Source organism: Rutidosis leptorrhynchoides, chromosome 1, assembly GCF_046630445.1.
Source record: "Rutidosis leptorrhynchoides isolate AG116_Rl617_1_P2 chromosome 1, CSIRO_AGI_Rlap_v1, whole genome shotgun sequence".
Taxonomy (NCBI): Eukaryota; Viridiplantae; Streptophyta; class Magnoliopsida; order Asterales; family Asteraceae; genus Rutidosis; species Rutidosis leptorrhynchoides.
The window spans coordinates 91,689,974-91,712,176 of record NC_092333.1 but is presented as its reverse complement, the minus strand read 5'-3'; the positions used below and the strand labels follow the sequence as shown (position 1 = coordinate 91,712,176).

The 22,203-nt window shown below is 32.4% G+C and overlaps 1 protein-coding gene across 1 annotated transcript; it reads left to right on the top strand.

Annotated features, from left to right (window-relative positions):
* Positions 1 to 21,409: 21,409 nt before the first annotated feature.
* Positions 21,410 to 22,040, top strand: LOC139886773 (B3 domain-containing protein At1g49475-like). The gene is made up of 2 exons (XM_071870624.1): positions 21,410 to 21,601; positions 21,726 to 22,040. The coding sequence occupies exons 1-2, from the start codon at positions 21,410 to 21,412 to the stop codon at positions 22,038 to 22,040; spliced, it is 507 nt and encodes a 168-aa protein (XP_071726725.1).
* Positions 22,041 to 22,203: the final 163 nt, after the last annotated feature.

Here is a 22,203-nt window from a genome sequence, read left to right as displayed (position 1 = left end):
TAAGTTATTATTATGCTTATTTAATACCGAAGTAATCATGATGTTGGGCTAATTACTAAAATTGGGTAATTGGGCTTTTGTACCATAATTGGGGTTTGAATAAAAGAACGACATTTGTGGAAATTAGACTATGGGCTATTAATGGGTTTTATATTAACTAAACAATACCTTGTTAATTTAATATATAAACTTATAATTCGACGTATTTATATATAACCACATACGCTTGACTGGGTACGGTGGGCGGGATATTTATAAATACCAATAATTATTCATTTTACCGGACACGGAACTGGATTAATAGTTAATAGACTTGTTGAAACAGGGGTGAATTACATTCAAGGGTAATTGGTGTAATTGTTAACAAAGTAGTAAAATCTTGGTTTACACGCAGTCGATAACATGGTGTATTCATTAAACAAAGTATTAAAACCTTGTTACAATTCGAATCCCCAATTAGTTGGAATATTTGACTTCGGGAATAAGAATAATTTGACGAAGGCTTTCGCACTTTATATTTATGACTGATGGACTGTTATGGACAAAAACCAGACGGACATATTAAATAATCCAGGACAAAGGACAATTAACCCATGGGCATAAAACTAAAATCAACACGTCAAACATCATGATTACGGAAGTTTAAATAAGCATAATTCTTTTATTTCATATTTAATTTCCTTTATTTTATATTTAATTGCACTTCTAATTATAGCACTTTTATTTATTGTTATTGTATTTAATTGCACTTTTAATTATCGTACTTTTTAATTATCGCAAGTTTATTTTATCGCACTTTTATTATTCGTAATTTCATTATCGTTATTTACTTTACGCTTTAAATTAAGTCTTTTATTTAATATTTTACATTTGGTTTTAACTGCGGCTAAAGTTTTAGAATCGACAAACCGGTCATTAAACGGTAAAAACCCTCCTTTATAATAATAATATTACTTATATATATATTTGTATTTTTATAAATTTAAACTAATATAGCGTTAAGCTTTGTGAAAAAGATTCCCTGTGGAACGAACCGGACTTACTAAAAACTACACTACTGTACGATTAGGTACACTACCTATAACTGTTGTAGCAAGGTTTAAGTATATCCATTCAATAAATAAATAAATATCTTGTGTAAAATTGTATCGTATTTAATAGTATTTCCTAGTAAAATTTAAAGCTATTTTATATACACATCGCATAACATCAAGTATATTTTTGGCGCCGCTGGCGGGGAACAATCTAGCTTAAAAGCCGGAAGCGTAACGCTAAATTTTGAAAAAAAAAATTAATATATATATAAATCTATTTTTAAGATATTTTTAAAATTATAAAGTAGTTCTATTTTTATTTTAGTTTTTAAATATAAGTTTTTATTATATAAATATTTTTATTTAAACAGAAAATATAAAACAGAATATAAAAAAAAAACGCGTCGAATTTTAATCAACCTGTCATCTGAAAATTGGAACCCCGCGACTCGCGGAGTTTGCAGCTTCGAATACCGCAACTCGCGGAGACACTCTGACACGCCGACAGAAACCCTAATCAGCATTAAATACGGGGTAATTATTATTTATTTATTATTATTAACCCTAATTACTTATTTATTATTATAATTAGTTTTAAGTTTTTAAATTAAATTGTATTTTAGTTAAATTAGTTTAATTAAAATATAAAATTAATAGTTTAATAAAATAAATAATATAAAAATAATATTTTTATAAAAATTGTAATTTTTACAACTTTTTGTATATTTTTATATTTTGTCCCTTTTTAATTGTTTTAGCGTAATATTTGTATTTTTCGCTCGTATTTAGTTTTAAGATATAGTTTTGCCATAGTTATTTTTTTACTTCTAGATTTTTAGGCTTTGCCGTAAAATTCCTTAAGTGCCTTTTCTTTAGACTAAGATTTAGGTACTTTAGAATTTTGCGACGCCTTTTTAAGTTTTAGTTTCTTTTTAAGTTATTGCCATTTGGGATATAGTTTTTCTTGTAAGCTTTAATATTTTTAGACACCTTTTACCTATGTATCAATTATCATTCCAATTAGTAATCTCAATTTGCGATTATAATTTTAAGTTAGTGATAGTAATAAGGTTGGGTTAGTCTAGTGTTTTTAAGTTCTATAAGTCACTCTTTTTCTTTCTTATTTTTATTTTTCGATCTTTTTCCGACACGCTCTTTTTCTTTCTTATTTCTCGTTATTCTAGTTTTTAGGACATAGATTTTTTATTCTACTTCTTATCTAAATTTCTTAAAATTACGAAAATTTATTTTAAGTAGTTAAATTGATAGACATCAAAATTTTCTGGTTCGTAGTAATAGTTGGATTTGTACGTGGACCGGGTTATTGGAGCCAAACAGTCCTCAATTATATTGAGACCAAACGAATCCTGCCCCTCTGCTGCATCTTTTGGCTATTCGAAACGTGGGCAAAATTAGAAAAGTCTATTAATTGGATAACTTATATAATTTTTCTTTCCTTTTTAAAAACTAATAGGATATTCAGTGAATGCACCGAGCAAGACGTTCACCACCTTTTGTACGTTCACCACCTGTAACTAGATCAAGACATTTAGCAAATATTACCGCCGTTGATTTTTCTTTAGAATCTTCATCCAGTCAACCAAGTACTCCAATTCAAATTTCCGATAATCCATTTTTTGAACCCGACCTCACAATTGAGAATCCGGAGAATATTCAGGGACGATTCATAGATCCTGAACCATTAAATTTTCCTCCTGAACCACCAATCATTCAAACAGAGATTGTTGAGGAACGAACCATTAAATCAGAATCCTCTAGTGATTTCGATTCAACAAATTCAATTATGGAGAATCTAGAACCTTTAAGTATGGAAGACCGAATGAGAGCTAAACGTACTGGCCAAGGTCACGCAATTACTCATCCAGACATTAATGCGCCAGATTATGAAATCAAAGGACAAATTCTACACATGGTGACTAATCAATGCCAATTTAGTGGTGCGTCGAAGGAAGATCCAAATGAACATCTTCGTACCTTTAATAGGATCTGCACTCTATTTAAAATCCGAGAAGTGGAGGATGAACAGATATATCTCATGTTATTTCCCTGGACATTAAAGGGAGAAGCCAAAGATTGGTTGGAATCGTTACCTGAAGGGGCGATTGATACATGGGACGTTTTAGTTGAAAATTTTCTTAAACAATTCTTTCCTGCATCTAAAGCCGTAAGACTTCAAGGAGAAATTGTTACGTTTACACAGAAACCGAATGAAACTCTATATGAGGCGTGGACAAGATTTGGAAAGTTATTAAGAGGATGTCCGCAACATGGTTTAGATACCTGCCAAATAGTACAAATATTCTACCAAGGATGCGACATCACTACAAGGAAAGACATAGATATAGCAGCTGGTGGTTCCATTATGAAGAAAACCGAAACTGATGCTTATAAAATTATTGATAACACTGCTTCCCACTCACATGAGTGGCACCAAGAAAAAGATATCGTTAGATCATCTAAAGCAGCTAGAGCCGATTCTAGCCATGACTTAGATTCCATTTCTGCAAAGATAGATGCTGTGGAGAGACGAATGGAAAAGATGACTAAGGATATTCACTCAATACGAATTAGTTGTGAGCAGTGTGGAGGACCACATTTGACAAAAGATTGTCTCGGTATTGAATTAACAATGGAACAAAGAGAGAATATTTCATACATAAACCAAAAGCCTGGAAATAATTATAAGAATAATTATCAACCGCCAAGACCTATTTACAATCAAAATCAGAACTATAACCGAAATATTCCATACAACAACCAACAAGGTCCTAGCAATCAACAAGTATCCAACAATACTTACAATCAGCAAAGACCTAATTTTCAAAACAAACCACCACAACCCGATGATAAAAAGCCGAATTTAGAAGATATGATGACGAAGCTAGTTGAAACTCAAACGCAGTTTTTCACATCTCAAAAACAAACCAATGAACAAAATGCTCAAGCATTTAGAAATCAACAAGCTTCTATTCAAAATCTGGAACAAGAAGTAAGTAACCTAGCAAGGTTAATAGGTGAAAGAAAACCGGGAAGTTTACCTAGTGATACAAATGCTAACCCCCGGAATGAAACAGCTAAATCCATTACCACAAGAAGTGGTACAACACTTAAACCACCGGAAATACCTGTAACTTCTGATGAAGCTATTCCTACTCCACAAGAACCACAACCTGAACAAGATAAGGAAAAAGAACCGGTAGTTGAAAAGGTTAATGAAAATAACACAGTTAAGGCTAAACCTTATGTTAAACCATACCAACCACCACTTCCTTACCCGAGTAAAATGAAGAAAGAGAAACTTGAAGCCGAGCAATCCAAATTCTTGGATATGTTTAAACAGATAAATGTAAATCTTCCTTTCATTGATGTGATTTCAGGAATGCCTAGATATGCTAAATTCTTGAAAGATCTGATCACGAATAGAAAGAAAATGGAAGAACTCTCGGCTGTTACCATGAACGCTAATTGTTCAGCAGTGCTGTTGAATAAGATACCAGAAAAATTATCTGATCCAGGAAGTTTCACAATTCCATGTTTTCTGGGTAGTCTTAGTTCAATAGAAGCATTGGCAGACTTAGGTGCTAGTATAAATTTAATGCCGTTTTCACTATACACTAAACTAGACCTTGGAGAATTGAAACCAACAAGAATAAGCATACAACTAGCCGATAGATCAATAAAATATCCTAGAGGGATAATGGAGAACATGCTAGTTAAAGTTGGTACTTTAGTATTTCCAGTAGATTTTGTTGTTCTGGACATGGAAGAAGATTCTCAAGTTCCTCTCATATTAGGAAGACCATTCTTAAACACGGCTAAAGCAATGATAGACGTGTTCGGTAAGAAATTGACCCTAAGTATAGAGGACGAGAGTTTTACCTTTTCAGTTGATAGAGCAATGCAACAACCGCAATCTACAGATGATACATGTTATTATATTCAAACTATAGATTCACATGCAGAATTATTAGAAGAATTTCCAGAATTACAAGGAACAGGAGAATGTTCTTTAGGAGAAGGAACTGAACCAATTGATGAAGTTGAAATGTTAGCTACACTTATAGCTAATGGATATGAACCAACAACAGAAGAAATTCAAATACTAAAAGAAGAAGACAGATATCGATACAAATCATCGATAGAAGAACCTCCGAAATTAGAGTTAAAGCTACTTCCAAACCATTTGGAATACGCTTATTTACATGGTGAATCTGAATTACCTGTAATAATATCGTCTTCTCTTACTGAAAATGAGAAATCACAACTCATTTCTGTGTTGAAAGCTCATAAACCAGCCATTGCATGGAAGATTCATGATATTAAAGGAATAAGTCCTTCGTATTGCACACATAAAATCCTTATGGAAGAAGGTCATAAAACGTATGTGCAACGCCAATGAAGACTAAATCCTAATATGCAAGATGTAGTTAAAAAAGAAATTATTAAACTGCTAGACGCAGGTCTAATTTATCCAATTTCTGATAGTCCATGGGTAAGCCCAGTTCAATGCGTACCTAAGAAGAGTGGCATGACTGTCATTACAAATGAAAAAAATGAGCTTATTCCTACTAGGACTGTAACAGGATGGCGTGTATGTATTGATTATAGAAAATTAAATGACGCCACCAGAAAAGATCACTTTCCCTTACCTTTCATTGATCAAATGTTGGAAAGATTAGCCGGAAATAGTTACTATTGTTTTCTAGATGGATTTTTCAGATATTTTCAAATTCCAATAGCACCCGAAGATCAAGAGAAAACCACATTCACGTGCCCTTATGGTACTTTTGCTTACAAACGCATGCAATTTGGACTTTGCAACGCCCCTGCAACCTTTCAAAGGTGTATGATGGCGATTTTTCACGACATGATAGAAGAATGCATGGAAGTTTTCATGGATGACTTTTCAGTCTTCGGTGATACATTTGAATCATGTCTAGTTAATCTGGAACGAATGCTTATTAGATGCGAACAATCAAATCTAGTACTTAATTGGGAGAAATGCCATTTCATGGTTAAAGAAGGCATCGTTCTTGGACATAAAATTTCAAAAGAAGGAATTGAAGTGGATAGAGCTAAAGTAGATGTAATTGCTAAACTTCCACATCCCACCAATGTTAAAGGAGTTAGGAGTTTTCTAGGGCATGCCGGTTTTTACCGACGTTTCATAAAATATTTTTCTAAAATTGCCACTCCTATGAATAAACTCCTAGAAAAGGATGCTCCATTCATCTTTTCAGATGAATGTATCAAATCTTTTAATATTCTTAAAGAGAAACTCACTAATGCACCGATCATGATAACACCAAATTGGAATCTACCGTTTGAACTAATGTGCGATGCAAGTGATTTTGCAATGGGAGCCGTTTTAGGACAAAGGATTGAAAAACGATTTCAACCTATATATTATGCTAGTAAGACGTTACAAGGAGCACAAACGAACTATACAACTACTGAAAAAGAACTCCTTGCTATTGTCTTTGCTTTTGACAAATTTCGTTCATATCTCGTTCTAGCAAAAACGGTGGTCTATACCGACCATTCTGCTCTTAGATACCTATTTTTGAAACAAGATGCCAAACCAAGATTAATCCGTTGGATCTTACTCTTACAAGAGTTCGATATTGAAATCCGAGATAAAAGAGGAGCAGAAAATCTCGCCGCTGATCATCTTTCTCGTCTTGAAAATCCCGAATTAGAAGTTCTAAATGAATCGGCCATACAAGACAACTTTCCTGATGAATATCTATTGAAGATAGATTATAATGAAATTCCATGGTTTGCAGACTATGCAAACTACTTAGTTTGTGGATTCCTTGAAAAAGGATTATCGTACCAAAAACGAAAGAAACTCTTTAGTGATATAAAACACTATTTTTGGGAAGATCCACATCTATTTAAAAGTTGTCCAGATGGAATAATACGCCGATGTGTATTTGGAGATGAAGCTAGTAAAATTTTAAACCATTGTCACACAGGACCAACAGGAGGGCATTATGGGCCTCAACTAACAGCAAAAAAAGTTTATGAAGCTGGATTCTATTGGCCTACAATTTACAAAGACGTACACCTTCTTTGCAAATCCTGTGATGCATGTCAAAGGAACGGAAAAATAAGTCAACGTGATGAAATGCCACAAAATGTCATACAAGTATTTGAAGTATTTGACATTTGGGGTATTGACTTTATGGGTCCATTTCCAAAATCTCATAATAATCTCTATATTCTCGTAGCCATTGATTATGTATCTAAATGGGCAGAAGCACAAGCTCTCCCAACTAACGACGCACGAGTTGTAGTCAACTTTTTAAAACGTCTTTTTGCAAGGTTTGGAACACCGAAAGCTTTAATAAGTGATCGGGGTACTCATTTCTGTAATAATTAACTTGAGAAAGTTCTTAAAAGATATGGAGTAACTCATAAAATCTCCACCGCATATCATCCACAAACAAGTGAACAAGTTGAAAATACCAACCGAGCTTTAAAACGTATTCTAGAGAAAACCGTAGGATCAAATCCGAAGGAATGGTCCATTAAATTGAAGGATGCACTCTGGGCTTTTAGAACAGCCTACAAAACTCCAATTGGAACCACACCTTTTAGACTTGTTTATGGAAAAGCATGTCATCTTCCAGTAGAAATTGAACACAAAGCATTTTAGGCTTTGAAGACATGTAATCTTGATATACATGAAGCTGGACGTCTACGATTAAGTCAACTAAACGAATTAGAAGAATTAAGACATGAAGCATACGAAAATTCGTTAATCTATAAAGAAAGAACGAAGAAATGGCATGATAAAAGAATCAGAAGTTTAAAAGAATTTAAAGAAGGAGACAGAGTTCTTCTTTTCAATTCACGATTCAAGCTATTTCCTGGAAAATTGAAATCAAGATGGTCTGGACCATTCATAGTCAAAAGAGTTTTCCCATATGGAACGATAGAATTAATAAATTCAAATAGGATTGAATTTAAAGTTAATGGTCAGAGAGTTAAACACTACATAGATAGTCCGATGGAATTCGACAATGAAGTTAATCACAATTTCGATACCACAGCTAACTAAGTGTGGGGAGAATCAAGTCTTTAAAGGATAATATGTATTTCTGTTAGAGTTAGATTGTCTGTTTTTGTGTAGTTCTCGAAAATGGAACCCGAATGATCTTTCCCTAGCAGACCCTAAAGAACTAGTCTTCTCTCCCCATTCTGAATTTTTATTTTTTTTAGGAAATGAAGACTGCCTGTGAACTAAACCATGGTCTAATGCTACACACTTTGATCACTAAACGTAATAATGACACACTTCCGAGTGAAATAGTATCAGTAATCAGAGAAAGATTGGACGGAGTAAGAAAAGAATCCAGATGCGAAGATAATAAGTCACAATTTGGTAAAGGAAAATCAAAATCCGCAGCGAAAAGAAGAGCACGACACCTAGAGAGATGTCACAAATGCGGAAAAAGGTCACATGGAGGTAAATGTTCAAATAATCAAAACTATTCAAATACCGAATTTGTTACTTTATGCAGAGACGGACCGTTCATATGTTTAGAAGAAAAAACACTGAATGCTCGAGGTTACGCCTATGTAGCCATGGAAAACCAATTAAACCGACTATCTTATGAATGAGATAGATCATATAACTAAGAATACTATCTCACAGGTAAGTCTGTACAGTTTTTTTTTGTTTTTGTTTTTATTTTTATTTTTAACCTTTTGATAATAAACGCTAATTTGTTCGCTATAAAGTATTAAATTGGTATTAAATAAAATTAGGTTTGGCAACCGAAATTATTGATATCATACAAAAATTTATTACATCACTGCGAAATTTAACGGTTATTTTTAAGGTATAAATATCTTTAATCAATCAACCCAAAATATTTCAAAAATTCGTCATGAGTTAAATTAGGTTATGGAACCGAAATTACTTTACCGAAAAGAGGGGCGCATATTTTTGATAATATTTGATTGATTAAAGTGGGATAAAAAGCCAAAAATATTTTTAATTTTATTTTTACCATATTTTTAAAATTAATATATAAATCTTAAATTAATATTGTAAACTTTGTAAAAACAATATATTTAAAATTGTAATTATTTGAAAAATTAATATAAGTTTGGTGTGAATTTATAATATGAATTTTTAAATTAAGTTTGGTGTGAATTTTTAATTTTTAAAATATGAATTTTTAATTTTATGCATTTCAAATTTTAAGTTTAGTGTGAATTTTTAATATTAATTTTGAATTTTATGTATTTTTAATTTAAGTTGGTGTGAATTTAAAAACAAAAATTTACTTTATCTCATTAAGTTAAAAATATGATTTTTTAAATTCGTCTTAAGTTGAAGACTAGGTCATTGAACCGAAATTGCTTTACCCGAGGGAAGGACGAGAACTTTTATTATCATTATTTTTAATCTTATTAAATTAAAGTAAGCCAAAAACATTAAAAAAAAAAAAAAAAAAAACCCAAAAATCTTAGCTTTTAAAACAATCGCTACAAAAGACAAATTTTAAAATTTTGTCGAAGGACGGACTAGGACATCGATCCGAAACGACCTCGTCCTAAATAACAAGGGAAACAAAATTTTAAAATTAATTACTTAATTGTTTTAATTAGTATAAGATATAAAAAAAAATACAAACTCCGCGACTCGCGGAGTTTGAAGGGTCAAACACCGCGACTCGCGGAGGGACCAAAACCCAGAAAAAATAAAAACGTAATCAGCTCAGTCCACACACCACAACACAAAAATAAACTGCGAAAATACTGCGAAAAAACCCGAGAAAACACTCCCAAATTCACAATTTTTCACCGTTAATCATCAAATCTTTTACTAAAATCATGTTAAGAAGGATGCTATCAAGGAATTACTCAAGAAAAACGGTAAATTTCTACACCTAAACACCATTTAATCCGAAAATTAGGGTTCTTGAGCAATTTTATACCCAATTTGATTTTGATGCCTTTTAGTGTAATTATGCTTAAATTGTTTATGTATTATGCTTGTATAACCTAGATTGATGCTATTTAACATGATTAGAAGCCTTAAACTTCAAATTTTGAGTAATCTAGGGTTTGTGTTCTTGAGCAATTTGGGGCTTTTTGATATAAACAGGTTATGGCCGATTTTTGTCATGAATTGTTGCTAAATTAAGTAGTGTAACATGTTTAGGTAGTTAAATGATCCAAACTTTGAGCCTAAACATGATTTTGAGAATTAAAGTGGACTTTTTCAAGTCTAAAATTCATGAACTTGATTTTTGAGAGATAATGCCATTTGAAACATGTTTAATTGCTAGTAATGATTATTTTGACATGTTATTTGAGTTGAATGCTTATGAACTTGGCGAAAATTTTCGTATATGCTTATTTGAAAAAGTGTAGATTTGATGAAAATATGAAAATGAGCTTAAGTTTGATATAAATTGATCATGTCATTGTAATTATTTTGATTGATGATTTTACTGACACTAATGCATATTTGGTTGCACAAAAATTGTGTTTGATGTGTTTTGCAGACTGAAAGGGGTGAATCTTCATCCCAAGCTCGCAATGCTCCTGCTGAGAATACGGAACAACAGGAGGTGGATAACTACTACAAACAAGATATACCTCATCCAGTCATGACATTTTCTGATATGCACTTGGAAGATTTGCACCCGAACCTGAGATTTGACAGACTTTGGATAGATTATCCAAAATACCAAAGGGGTTTGCATACTCTTCATTCTAAAGCTGTTGAAGTACCTAGGGTCATAGAATGGGGACCATTAGAAGCTGTAGAATTGGCCGGGCTAATTAGGGAATTACTTGCACAGAGGTATGGTAATTCTACTTTTAACGATTGGGTACGGTTATTCAACATGCGTAGACCTGTATATAAAGTATGGTGTGAAGAATTGTTGTGTAGTATAGAATTAAATGATCGGGTAGCTAGTTTAACCGATCGATCTTTTATTAGATTTTTGTTAGGAGGTTCGATGCGCCACATGTCTTTAATAGACATGGCTCAGGCTTTACGTATATATACGCCTGAGGAGCTAGCATCTGCCGATTGTAGAGGGTTGATACTAAATGGTAGAAAGATAGACGAAAATTTTGATACGCATGGTGTATGGAGTCAAATGACTAGCCATCACCGATTTAAAGGGGGAAATTACTCTTATTTGGATATAGATAGAGCTGAATTAAGAGTAACTCATAGGTTTTTAGCCAATTCGATTACACAACGAGGTAAGAACAAGGAAAAGGTAAATGAACAGGATTTGTTTTACCACATGTGTATTCGAGACCCACAAAGCGCTGTAAGTATACCTTATTGTGTGGGTTATTATTTATCAGCTATGGTTATGGGGATGAGACCGCATAGCATAATAGGAGGTGGTATATTTATTACTTTGATTGCTGAATATATCGGTGTGGATATAAGTCAGGGGGGATTACTAATCGAAGAACCAGAACCCCGAGATACAATAGGTTTAAATGTATACCATGGTGCGAAAGTTTTGAAGAGGCAAAATAACGCCGCAGTACGATATAATGGTAGACATCCACAGGTTGAGAGAAACCAACAGCAAGGTAATGTAGGAGGGGGAAATGAAATGGCAGAAATGCAAAGGTTTATAGCTTCACAAGAGTATGAAAATGCTAGACATAGAGCATTTGAAGATTGACAAGTTCATAAAAACCAAATCATAGCTTATTGCCAACATATAGGTAGAAACTATATATCTACTCCATCGCCCATATTCCCTCCCTGGTCTATAGAGATCCAACCACCGTATCCTACGTATAACCTAACCGAAGCATTTTATAGCACATATGGTTATGCATGGAACCCCTTCTGGTATCAGTATCATCCCTAGTCTACTTAGTTTTTTTTTTTATTATTTGTAATGTTGATACATTTAATACTTATGTTGGATTTGTAATAGTTTTATTATTTTCTAAATTTTATTATTAGATTTTAATAATTTTTGAATGTGGGGTAATATACCAAACTTCAAAAATATGTATATATGTTTGCAGTTTATCTTATGTACACAACAGGGTAAAACAACGCATTTTCAAAGACTGGCATTAAGTTCAGCAAAAGCAACTAATTTTAACGACAAGATGCAAAATATATGTGAAATAACAACAAGACGGAATGAACAAATGATATGCACCATTTATCATTCAGCAAGCAAACACAAATATGTTTGGAAACTTTGGTAAAATTTAATCATTTTCACACAAATCACCCTCAATAATTTAAATTGTTACTGATTTCTTGCAAATGAGGGCATTGCAAGATCTTAAGTGTAGGAAGGGGTTAAATTCTTTCGAATTTTAAAATTTTTACTTTATACACTTGGTTACCATTAGAAATACTAGTAAAGTAGTAGTTGTATTAGAATCTAGTGCTCTCTGATAATAAAGAACAGCCCTAGTCTTATATACTGACTACCCAATTCTAGTAAAATTTTTCAAAATTTTCAATTAAATGAACTCAAAATCATGTTTATACATATTTATGAATGATAAAACTAGGTTTTAACACCAAAATAATTGTTACCTCGGAAAGGACATAAATTGAGAAACAAACCAAAATGTTAAAATTCATTTAAAATGGAATAGAGGACAATAAAAAGGAAAATAAAAGCCAAGTGTGGGAAAATTTACCAAGATATTTTAAACATATGTCACATATTTCTGTAACAAATAACTGAAAATACTTTTGCTTTGGACTAAACTAAACTGTTTTACCCGATGAAAGAAAAGAAGAGATGGATCTACACGATGAATCAATTCCATCATTAAAAGGAAGTAAAGTCTTCCGAAAAAGACACGCACTTCTTGATTTAAGTCAAGAAGTTGTCATCCAGACCAGCTGTAGGTTAACGAAAAATCTAGAAAAGTCATCTCTAAAATCAGCAGGAAATTCACGGACCTCAGCATCAAAAAGGGTCGCCATGTGGTCAGACTTATCCTAACCATGAGAGGATCTGTCTCGTAAAATGGGGAGGGCGCCGTGCAAATTAGCTTGATAAGACTAATGAATCAGACCCCCAGAAAGGATAATCTCCTTAAAGATTAAAAATCAGCTTTTAAGCCTGATATTACTCAATCCTTGAGATTGACATTAAAGATTGAGAATTACAAACTCATGGAATTCAATGATATCTAAACTCGAGCTTGAACGAGAAAATATTTTGATCAAAATTAAAACCGATTTGTTTTCTGAAAACCCATTTTCAATGCGTTCATTACCATTGAACGTAAAATCCTAGGAATTCACCTGGAATTCATTAGGTCACCTGAACCAAATCGGGTGTCAACCGTAAGAACGGTGGTTGCATAGCATGGTCGGAGACAGGACCTTGTGCCAGACCGAAAAAAATTATAGGGTGATCTTTACAATTACTCCTACAAAGGATAGTAATTGCATCCGACACGTTTTAGACCATGAGCAAATGCATGTCATTAGACATTGCCTTAACAGTTTCTTGTTCATCGCTTTCCTTTACAACCGGACGGTAGTTTGCCTAAAGGTAATATACGGGACAAGTATACTGGACGTGTTGCTTTCCTAATACAAGATTAGTAAGTGGGTGACACAAAACCATAAGTTTTGAGCTAAAATTTTCAAATCTGAAACCCACAAAACCCACAAAAATATTTTGCAACACCGGTGAAGGGTTATTCCGGAAAACTTATCTAGGGTAAAAGCTAGATTAAATTTTCAAAAAGATCAAATGTTTTCATAAAGATCCAATTTCCTTAATGGATCTAAATTTTTATAGTCATGTGGGACTGTAAACCATATCGTTACTACCATTGTTTATACCGCCGTAAAGAAATCACTGATGTACAAAGTGTGAAGAATAAAGAAGTGATTCTAGTATTTCAAGACTATATTGCTTGAGGACAAGCAACGCTCAAGTGTGGGAATATTTGATAATGCTAAAAACGAATATATATTTCATAGCATTATTCCCCAAGAAAGACAAGCTTTTAGTTGCAAATGTTCTATTTACAAGTGATATTGGTTTAAATATTAAAAGGTGAAGACAAAAGACAGATTCGACGAATTGAAGACGCAAACGACCAAAAAGCTCAAAAGTACAAAATACAATCAAAGAGGTTCAAATTATTGATAAGAAACGTCTCGAAATTACAAGAGTACAAGATTCAAAACGCAAAGTACAACATATTAAATTGTACACAAGGACGTTCGAAAATCCGGAACCGGGACCAGAGTCAACTCTCAACGCTCGACGCAACGGACTAAAAATTACAAGTTAACTATGTATATAAATATAATATAATATATAATTAATTCTTAAAATTAATATATATATTATAATATATTTATAAAACGTCGGCAAATTAAAAGACAAACCTTTGTGAGCTGGAATTACGAACTCCACGAGTTGCGGAGTATGGAGGCCAAAAATGCCGCGACTCGCGGAGCAGCCAAATACGAAAATCCCTATAAAACCCAACGAATTCTGATCATTTTTATCATCCAATATATCAATGTCTCTATATCTATACGTAATATTTATATTTATATTTTAATTTTAATTTTAAATCCTAATAATAAGGGTATGTTAGCGAATGTTGTAAGGGTGTAAGTCGAAATTCTGTCCGTGTAACGCTACGCTATTTTTAATCATTGTAAGTTATGTTTATATTATTTTCATTAATGTCTCGTAGCTAAGTTATTATTATGCTTATTTAATACCGAAGTAATCATGATGTTGGGCTAATTACTAAAATTGGGTAATTGGGCTTTTGTACCATAATTGGGGTTTGGATAAAAGAACGACATTTGTGGAAATTAGACTATGGGCTATTAATGGGTTTTATATTAACTAAAAAAAACCTTGTTAATTTAATATACAAACTTATAATTTGACGTATTTATATATAACCACATACGCTTGACTGGGTACGGTGGGCGGGATATTTATAAATACCAATAATTATTCATTTTACCAGACACGGAACTGGATTAATAGTTAATAGACTTGTTGAAACGGGGGTGAATTACATTCAAGGGTAATTGGTGTAATTGTTAACAAAGTAGTAAAACCTTAGTTTACACGCAGTCGATAACCTGGTGTATTCATTAAACAAAGTATTAAAACCTTGTTACAATTCGAATCCCCAATTAGTTGGAATATTTGACTTCGGGAATAAGAATAATTTGACGAAGGCTTTCGCACTTTATATTTATGACTGATGGACTGTTATGGACAAAAACCAGACGGACATATTAAATAATCCAGGACAAAGGACAATTAACCCATGGGCATAAAACTAAAATCAACACGTCAAACATCATGATTACGGAAGTTTAAATAAGCATAATTCTTTTATTTCATATTTAATTTCCTTTATTTTATATTTAATTGCACTTCTAATTATAGCACTTTTATTTATTGTTATTGTATTTAATTGCACTTTTAATTATCGTACTTTTTAATTATCGCAAGTTTATTTTATCGCACTTTTATTATTCGTAATTTCATTATCGTTATTTACTTTACGCTTTAAATTAAGTCTTTTATTTAATATTTTACATTTGGTTTTAACTGTGACTAAAGTTTTAGAATCGACAAACCGGTCATTAAACGGTAAAAACCCCCCTTTATAATAATAATATTACTTATATATATATTTGTATTTTTATAAATTTAAACTAATATAGCGTTAAGCTTTGTGAAAAAGATTCCCTGTGGAACGAACCGGACTTACTAAAAACTACAATACTGTACGATTAGGTACACTGCCTATAAGTGTTGTAGCAAGGTTTAAGTATATCCATTCAATAAATAAATAAATATCTTGTGTAAAATTGTATCGTAATTAATAGTATTTCCTAGTAAAATTTAAAGCTATTTTATATACACCTCGCATAACATCCTGCATAGTAGACTCATAATTTTTGGTCCGTTGCGTCGGGCGTTGATAGTTGGCTCAGGTCCCGGTTCCGGATTTTCGAACGTCCTTTCGTATAATTTAATATCTTGTACTTTGAGTTCCGAAACTTGTACTCTTGTCATTTTTAGACGTTTCTTATCAATAATTTGAACCACTTTAATGATATCTTGTACATTTGAGCTTTTTGGACGTTTGCTTCTTCAAATCTTCGTTTTCGCCTTTTGTCTTTGCACTTATTTATTTAAACGAATATTACTTGAAAATAGAACAGTTGCAACTGAAAACTTTACATATTGGAAGGATATTGAAACTAAATATATGTTTATTTGGAGCACTATCAAACCCATTATTATAAAAGTTGTTTCTTCCTTATTAGCACTTTATAATTATAACTCGGGTAGTACCTACCCGTTAAGTTCATACATAATAGCTAGTACAAGGAATTAACTACTAAAATCCTAATAATATTCCACTATGAAAAATTATAGCGAGTTACTACGTTATTATGTAATAATAATAATAATAATAATAATAATAATAATAATAATAATAATAATAATAATAATAAGTAGTAATAATACAAATAATCATTCCGTGCATTTATTATTAATAAACCAAAATAATACAATACCAATATTTTACATATGCTTATTCTATATAACAAGATATAGTAGCACACATAAGCAATAGAATAGCACATGAAAGATTTATGGTTGCGAGGTCGTTTATTCAGAACTATCAGAAACTTCTTCCCATTTGGTTCTCTCTGCTAATTGTTTGTGTGCGCATGGTCCGACAGACATTCTAGCAGTGTATTTAATTTTTGGTCGGGGTTTTGAGGTACCCGTTGCCTCAGTGGGTTTAATACAATAAGGGTGGTTACGGATCGAATGGTCATGTTCCTTTTTAATAATTAAGGACTTTTTATTTTTGTGGTTCTTTATAGCAAGTTTGAATTCCTTTCCTTTGTTAACTTCTTTTTCAGTAATATCCTTTACTTCATCCTCCTCCTCCTCACTGATCTCACCTAATGAACTGTCTGAGTCATGTGTACGAGAATATGTACCGGTGGTCATGAACCGATATCTGCCAGGCGTAATCGGCACAATCCGCCCGTCGGCGGTGTATCTAGCCCAATGTCCATGTTCATTTAGAAATGGACGATCTTCATTTATTCCAGGGATCATGGGTCCATGCCAACGATACTGTGGCTCCAGAAAACTAGAGCTGGGTGGAGCTGGGACCTCCTCTAGGTTAACCTGAAGTTGAGATTCCCCAGCTAACACAATTTCTTCTTTAATAGGTATTGGAACGCCCTTTTCAGTTGTGGATAGAATAGATTCAGTGTCTGATTCTGAGTCGTACAAAATGATAGGATTAGAAGAAGTCATCTATCACATAATTGAAACAACAATTACGTTAGTATATAAATATATCACATATAATGTTTTTGACAAAATGATAAACAAAAATCGATAAAAACAGATATGGTCATAGTCCAGACTCACTAATGCATTCTAACAATTACCAGTTAAACACATTAATGCGAATTCTGGTTCCCTATAACCTCAAGCTCGGATACCAACTGTAACGACCCGTCAAAATCGCTATTGACGCAGCACGTTAATCATTGATTCCACAGTGAGGTTTTGACCTCTATATGATATGTTTTGATAAAATATTGCATTCATTAAAATACGTGACTTTCTAAACATAGAAAGTCATAATCATGTGGGCGAGTGCTTAGGTGTAAGCAAAACCCCAAAATACATAAGTCTTTAATTTACAGGTTGACATCACAGTCCAATTATTTATTACACAACGTAGTTTTATTTAGAATGTAATAAACTTTATACAAAGCATGAGAGACTCCATGCAGGCAACAAGCACATCACAGCGGAAGCAGTCTAAGGACCTGAGAATAAAACATGATAAAAAGGTCAACACGAATGTTAGTGAGTTATAGGTTTAATTGCTCGAGTCATAAGTATATAAAGATAGACCACAAGATTTCATCAAAAGTTTATCAATAGATTCTACGTAACAGAGCACCCTGGTAACTAAACTTAACGCTATAATGATAATTACCCTAATCGTTTTAATACACGCAAACCAACGTGTCATAAACTCAAATAACATACGCCCGTTAAAAGGCTAGCGCTCTAGCTCAGACGGGGATGTCAAGCCCTATGGATCCATATACAATTATTCGCGCCCACCAGTCCATATCCTATGTACTGGCAGCTACTAGTTACCAAAGCTAAGGGATTTTTGGTTTAACTCGGTGTAGAATTTAGTATGTACTTGTGTCTTATTGCGTTTAAAATAAATTGCATGTATTCTCAGCCCAAAAATATTTAAAGTATGTAAAAAGGGAGACTATAAACTCACTGTTTAATATTGAGGTTCAATATTGTAGGCAAATTGCGTAGACGTAATGATGGTAGACGACTGTATAGTTGGCCTTGGATTTAAGAACGATACCGCAAAGAATACCCAATATTTCTTTATTTTAAAATGGTTTGAAACCCGAATTAAAAATACCCTCGTATATACTTTATTACTATTAAACTTAAATTAAAATTATAATTATAATTAAAAATATAAATATATCAATATTGATCAGAGAAAGAAATGAAAAAGAGGTACGTTTCATCGACTGAATTCGTTGGCTTTTATAGACATTTCCTCAATTTGGTCCCCATGCGATCGCATGAGTTTTCAGTGCTTTTGCCATGCGATCATATGGCTAGGCTGGACAGCTCATTTCTGCTTTGTTTTCTAGTTCGTCGACATTAAATAGGGGGGGGTACTGTAGCAAATAGTAGTACTGTAGCAAATAGCGTTACTGTAGCAAATAGTGTTACTGTAGCAAATAGTGTTACTGTAGCAAATAGTGTTTTTACTGTAGCAAAGTCGTTTTCACTGTAGCACTGTAGCAATGTCGTTTTTACTGTAGCAAATAGTGTTTTACTGTAGCAAAGTCGGTTTCACTGTAGCAAATAGTATTTTATTGTAGCAAAGTCGTTTTTACTGTAGGAAAGTCGTTTTTACTTGTACATCTTATAATATATATATATATATATATATATATATATATATATATACATACATATAATTGTTCATGAATCGTCGAGAGTAGTCAAAGGTAATTGAATATATGAAACAGTTCTAAAATTTTGAGATTCAATCTAACAGACTTTGTTTAACGTGTTAAAATAATAAATCGTATAGAGAATTGGTTTAAATAAGTTAAAATTTTTTGGGTCATCACAATAACCGGTGGGATAACTTCTTTTGGTTTCATAATCATAAGAGGGTTGTTTGTGAATGCATGTTTATGTGGCGTGCCAGAAGACTCATCGTTTGCATTTGAAACAACGTGTTGTGTTTTCTGTTTTTTCAGAGTGGTTTGCTTTGTAGTTGTTTGTGGTATACTAACATCTGTTTGTTCAGCACCTGAATTGTTTGTCGTAGTCAAATCAATTGATCTTGCTATGAGTAACGGGTTTGTGATCAACAGTTGGTTTTGGAGAGTTTTTAACTTTCTTTGTTTTGGGTGATTGCTTGTTTGGTGTTGCCATTCTCTTTTGCCTAGGCATCTTGTAAAAGATTGTTACACAATAATTAAGCAAGTGTAAGTAAAACAGCTAATCTACATGTATAGATTGCGTGATGTATAAAAATGAACCTACCTTTTGTTAAAATTTAATAGTCTAAGAATTCTAGAGAATTATAAGCTGTCTAAATGGCAAAAAGTATTAATGTATAATCCAAATTTCACACATGTAGGCCATTATACCAATGCATGCAATGTTCTATATAAATTACAGCATTTAAAAAATCGACCAAATTTTAGACTTAATGATGGTAGCACAAAAATAAAAGGCCCTAATCATGTCAGCCCTGATCAATAAGTACGTCTTTAATGTCTATTAGCCCTAATCGACCAAAATATTTTCCCTAATTGAACCAAAAAAAAATTGACCTAATCGAACCAGATATTTTCCCTAAATATTTTATCCCTTACGATTTTAACACACAGGAATCAAGTATCAAGTAATGTGAATAATCATGACAGAGAATACAATGAACAAACGAGGATGAGTGATGTATCACTTACCAGTGAACAACCAAGGATGAAGGATTGATTTGCTTGATGATCGTAGTCTTCAGTTTGCACAGAGATTGACTTTGTTTGAATGAAAAAATAGAGCGTTTTTTGTGATTTTTTAGTAGATAAACCGTAAATATATAAATATAAAATATATACTTAATATAAATTGAAATATAGTTTATTTTTTATTTTTTATAAAATAATAATATGAACATATTATATTGTAATTAAAAATAAATCTGTAAATAAAAAAATAATTAAAAAATATATAATGTATAATTATAAATAATCTTAATGTCGATTTACATTCCAAAATCATGTTTAATATTTTAAATCATTTTAATTTATTTTTATTAATATGTAACAAATACGGACAAGAAGATTAAATAAATAAACTCTATCAGTTCCTTATTCTTAGCATTATACTCCGACGCTTTTGACGCAACTAACACATTCATCCGACCCGAAAGCAAAGGTAAGTATCTTTCAAATATTTTGTGACTTTCTTTGAATTCTTTGACCTGTTATTCATATATATCTGCTCCAACTGATTATCGGTTGTATAAATAGCATTGTAATATCATTTAGGGTTTAGAGTACTGTATAACATCATTCAGCATAAGTTAAGTTTGTTAGTTGTTAAATCGTTAGCATAGTTAGTTTTATTCAGTAACAAACATTGTCTTCATGCATCTGATGATAAAAAAACAGAACAATCACTTTTAAAGTTAAAAAAATAAGTCTGACACTTGAATGGATTCTATTTAGGTAGAAAAAAAGGACTTTTTTTTGTCAGATTCTAAGATCCAGGTGATATATGGGATTCTTTTATTAATTTAACAAATTGAATTTTCATTGAAAAGTTCAATTATTGTTGTACATTCAGTTATTTAATATACATTTATGTATTACATCACACATGCAGTTAAATGAGGTTAAATATTGTTACATATATGTTAAATCTTCTATTTTGGTATTTCATATTACATCTTCAAAGTCATGGCTTCATCATCCCGATTACCTTCATTCATTGTTGATGTTACAGCTGTTACAACTCGATTCCTGGTACGGTTAATGTACATTTTTGTAACAATCATTTATTGTTCATTCATACATTTTTTAGATACTTTAATAAATAAATATGTACTTATACTTATCTTGTTTATATTCACAAAAATTCCCATCAAAGTGGGTCGATTGTCACTATGACGATAATCTAAATGATTTGATTTACGTCATCACTGCCGATGGTTACCGGGCACAAGTTCAAATCATGTAGGATCGCCATGATCTAGCAATGAAAACGGGATGGAAACAGGTTGTTAAGGATCTACAAATTAAAGTTCGGGATGTTCTTCAAATAACTATGGTTGATGACAAAACTTTTGAACTCACGGTGTTCGATTCTGATTTGTGTGAAAAGCATGTTCCCGCTAACAGAAATCCAAAATTCATTAAATGGTTCGTTGATGTATCCAAACCAACGATGGTAAGTCAACACGATACTTAAGCTTACAAATTGACAATGTTGTTAATATGTATACAGTTAGTTGTACAATATCTAAAATTATACATATCAAATAAAACTTACCCTAAATCCTTGGTTTATGCAGATCCTCCCAATCAAGTGGGTCAATTCAATATATGTTGTTGGTCAATTGAATGATGAAGTCTTCATCAACACATACACGGGTTATACTGCCAACCTCAAGTTGAAAGACAATGGTAAGGACGTTTGGTTTTCTGATGGATGGAGTAAATTTGTTAAAGATGTTGATATACGTCGGTTTGACATACTCGTCTTCACTTTTTCTTATCAAAATCAATTTGAAATGGTTGTGTATGATTCTGACTACATTCAAAGGCATGTCGTAACGTCTGAATCTTCAAACAATGAAGAATCATTGAACAAGAGGAGAAGATATTGAGCTGGTGCCTCTCAACATCTCTTCTGGTAGTCAGAATCAACGTCTCTTTTTGGTAGTCAGAATCTTCTTCTCTTTTGTAAGTTGACCATTATCTCATCTAACTCCAACTTGTATGTAATATTTGGTAAAGTTTATCTACTAATTTGGCTATGTAATTATAAAA

Bases quoted from the DNA above. Each gene is read 5' to 3' on its own strand.
- LOC139886773 (XM_071870624.1), top strand. From the start codon at position 21,410: ATGAAAACGGGATGGAAACAGGTTGTTAAGGATCTACAAATTAAAGTT. The intron at 21,602-21,725 runs GTAAGTCAACAC...TGGTTTATGCAG, and splicing joins ATGTATCCAAACCAACGATG to ATCCTCCCAATCAAGTGGGT.